The 2,500-nt window shown below is 41.0% G+C and overlaps 1 protein-coding gene across 4 annotated transcripts in view; it reads left to right on the top strand.

Annotated features, from left to right (window-relative positions):
- Nucleotides 1-1,506, top strand: part of LOC138008722 (fibroblast growth factor receptor 3-like) — an 8,235-nt gene extending 6,729 nt beyond the window's left edge. For 3 of the 4 annotated variants that reach the window (XM_068856030.1, XM_068856028.1, XM_068856029.1), the window contains one exon: nucleotides 1-1,491. This exon is cut by the window's left edge and continues 54 nt beyond it. In XM_068856030.1, the coding sequence (XP_068712131.1) occupies nucleotides 1-243 (243 nt within the window). In that variant the 3' untranslated portion in view covers nucleotides 244-1,491. The other variant, XM_068856031.1, reaches the window with a different exon arrangement.
- The last annotated feature ends 994 nt before the right edge of the window (nucleotides 1,507-2,500 follow it).

Genomic DNA, 2,500 nt, shown 5'->3' with positions numbered 1-2,500 from the left:
AAACACGACGGATTTGAGCGTGCTGGGCAGCAGACTGTACCATTAGCCAAAAAAGTCACGTGTGATGTAGTACCTTGTTTATGCGACTCGGTAACGTCATCAGGGCTCAGTGACGTCGTCAGTGGTGATTTCGTTGGCAACAAACGCTGCAGCGAGGTTCTGGAGCTGGAGTGGGATGGAATTGATCTGGTGATGGACGAGGGATTTGAAGCTATCAAATTGTGCAAGGAGGAGGAAGTATAGCGGTGAATGAAGAGAAAATGAGTGTTGGCCCGGCCTACGGTCACAAAAGTCAGATGGACTCACGGGAAGCGATGCCAGGGTTCGTTCTACTCCTTGAAGTCCTCAGGAAGAATGATCGAAGAAAACACTGAAACTCGATGTATGGCATCATAGAAATTCTCTTACAAACACCTCTTTAAAAACTCAAATTCTGGTTCTTGAAACTCCTTGAATACTCCCGGAATTTTATAGACAAAATCCAGCTCGAACCGTGGAAGAAAAGAATGCTGGAAAATTCGAAAGGAAACGAAGAGAGTATAAGGGAGAAAGGGAATTCGTTGAATAACTGGGTCAGTGGAAAGAGCGATTAAGTGGAACATGGAGAATAAATTTGAGAAGGCAACGGGAAATTATGGAGAGTGGAGAGATTTTACACAACTCGCCTCGATGAACCTTTTCTAAGTGCGAGTTGTATACTTAATTAATTAATATTTTGTTATTACTGGTTTTCAAAAAACCAATAAACAGAATTGAAGAACACCGAATACAGCCACAGCAACTACAAGGGCTCCCGGGTTCGCTAAGAAAACATATGCAAATAAACAAATGAACATACAACACTAAAACAAGGAACTCCAATTCGTAAACACAAAGAGCTTCAACATAGAGCAGTTTTCAAATGACTGTCGGAAGTGGTTACGCAATTGCGCTTTGCGCTTGCTACGCTTAGTGATTGGTTTAAAAATCTCGCCACAGTTTATCAACCAACAAGAACAACCATAAGTAATCGCGACTTACACGCGCGATTTTTCCCGCGCTTTGGGCAAGTTACATGGAATCATTGGTTCATTGCGCTGTTTGCTCCTGCTGTGATTGGTCGAAGTAATTACTTTGGTCAGTGTTTGGTCAACGACACTCAGTTGAAAACCGCTCTACACCGACCCAAAGAAAGAAAAGGTTGCAAAAAGCGACTTGTTATTAACAAGTTCTATCCGAATACGCTGGTAGGTTTCGAAGAAAGAAAGCCAAAAAACTGAACTTCTGGTTTGAAGGAAAGCATTGGAATTTCTCGCAAATTGTACTGTGGATGGGGATTCATTGCGTATTTGAGGGCATGATGACTGCCAACTCAACTCTTAGCTCTGTGATAATTGTTCATTATGGAGTTAAAACCAAATGCAAATATTCATTTTTTTAAGAAAATATGTTAGTAGTTATTCATGCATTCTTTGGCGTGAGGATGAATTTACAAATCCCTCGTACTTGACTTCCTAGCAAACACTAGGAAATTTCTCGAAAACCTTAAAAAGGTCAGTTGTAAGGGTTACATCATAGAGCAATCACTGTCGTTTACCTCGATACCTAATTCTTTTGGTATTCTTTTTGTTAAAATTGCCTCTTTTACCTTCCCCCCCCCCCTGTAAATTGGTTGCTATGGTCAAAAAATGTCAATCACCGTCATACGTCTTCACACTCTTGGATGATCTCTTCGGTGGTACAATAAGGAATCAAACCCTCAAATATTAAAAATGTGAAAGGCCACCTTAATTCAGATACAGCGTATCGCAAGGGCCGGACGATTTAAGCAATAGCGGACTTTTTTTTCCGTGTTTCCATAGCCTCATCTATACACGAGAGGTAGTTGGAAGAATTCTCGACAGTTATGCAAACCCTCGACTGCGTCTCGGGTTTGCACAACTGCCTGAACTGAATTCTCCCAACTCCCCCTCGTGTTTAGATGAGGCTATAGGAACACGGAAAAAGGTCCTCTATTGATTTTATAAAATATTTCCCAAAAATAATTAGACAAATTATGAAGGAAAATGATGGTTTTTTCCTTCTTGATTGAAACAGATTTCCTTGATACACGCTCATATTTCCTACCAGCCAATGAAAACGCGCGTCTGACAACACATAACCAATCAGTTTGTGTGATGTCACAGCCGTGTTCCATACTCTCATCTTAACACAGCTATTGACCAATGAGAATGCGCGTACTATCCTAATTATTTTATAAATGTAGATGCTTCTTCCCTCTGACTTTACTGTGCTCATAGCTGCAAAAATGGTCACATCAATGGCGAGTGGTAAAGCCCTTGGGATTGATAAAATTCCAATCCATGTTATCAAAGAGTGTTTACCTGCTATCCTGCCATCGTTAACGTCTATTATTAACGCTTTGGCCTGGAAAACAGCTGAAGTGACCCCGATACCCAAGGTTAGAGACCACGACATTCCAAACAATAATAGACCGATTACACTACTCCCTGTCCTTTCT

The sequence above is a fragment of the Montipora foliosa genome, chromosome 6, assembly GCF_036669935.1.
Source record: "Montipora foliosa isolate CH-2021 chromosome 6, ASM3666993v2, whole genome shotgun sequence".
In the NCBI taxonomy this organism is placed as follows: domain Eukaryota; kingdom Metazoa; phylum Cnidaria; class Anthozoa; order Scleractinia; family Acroporidae; genus Montipora; species Montipora foliosa.
The sequence above is the reverse complement of the archived record's forward strand: the minus strand, read 5'-3'. Positions and strand labels throughout refer to the sequence as shown.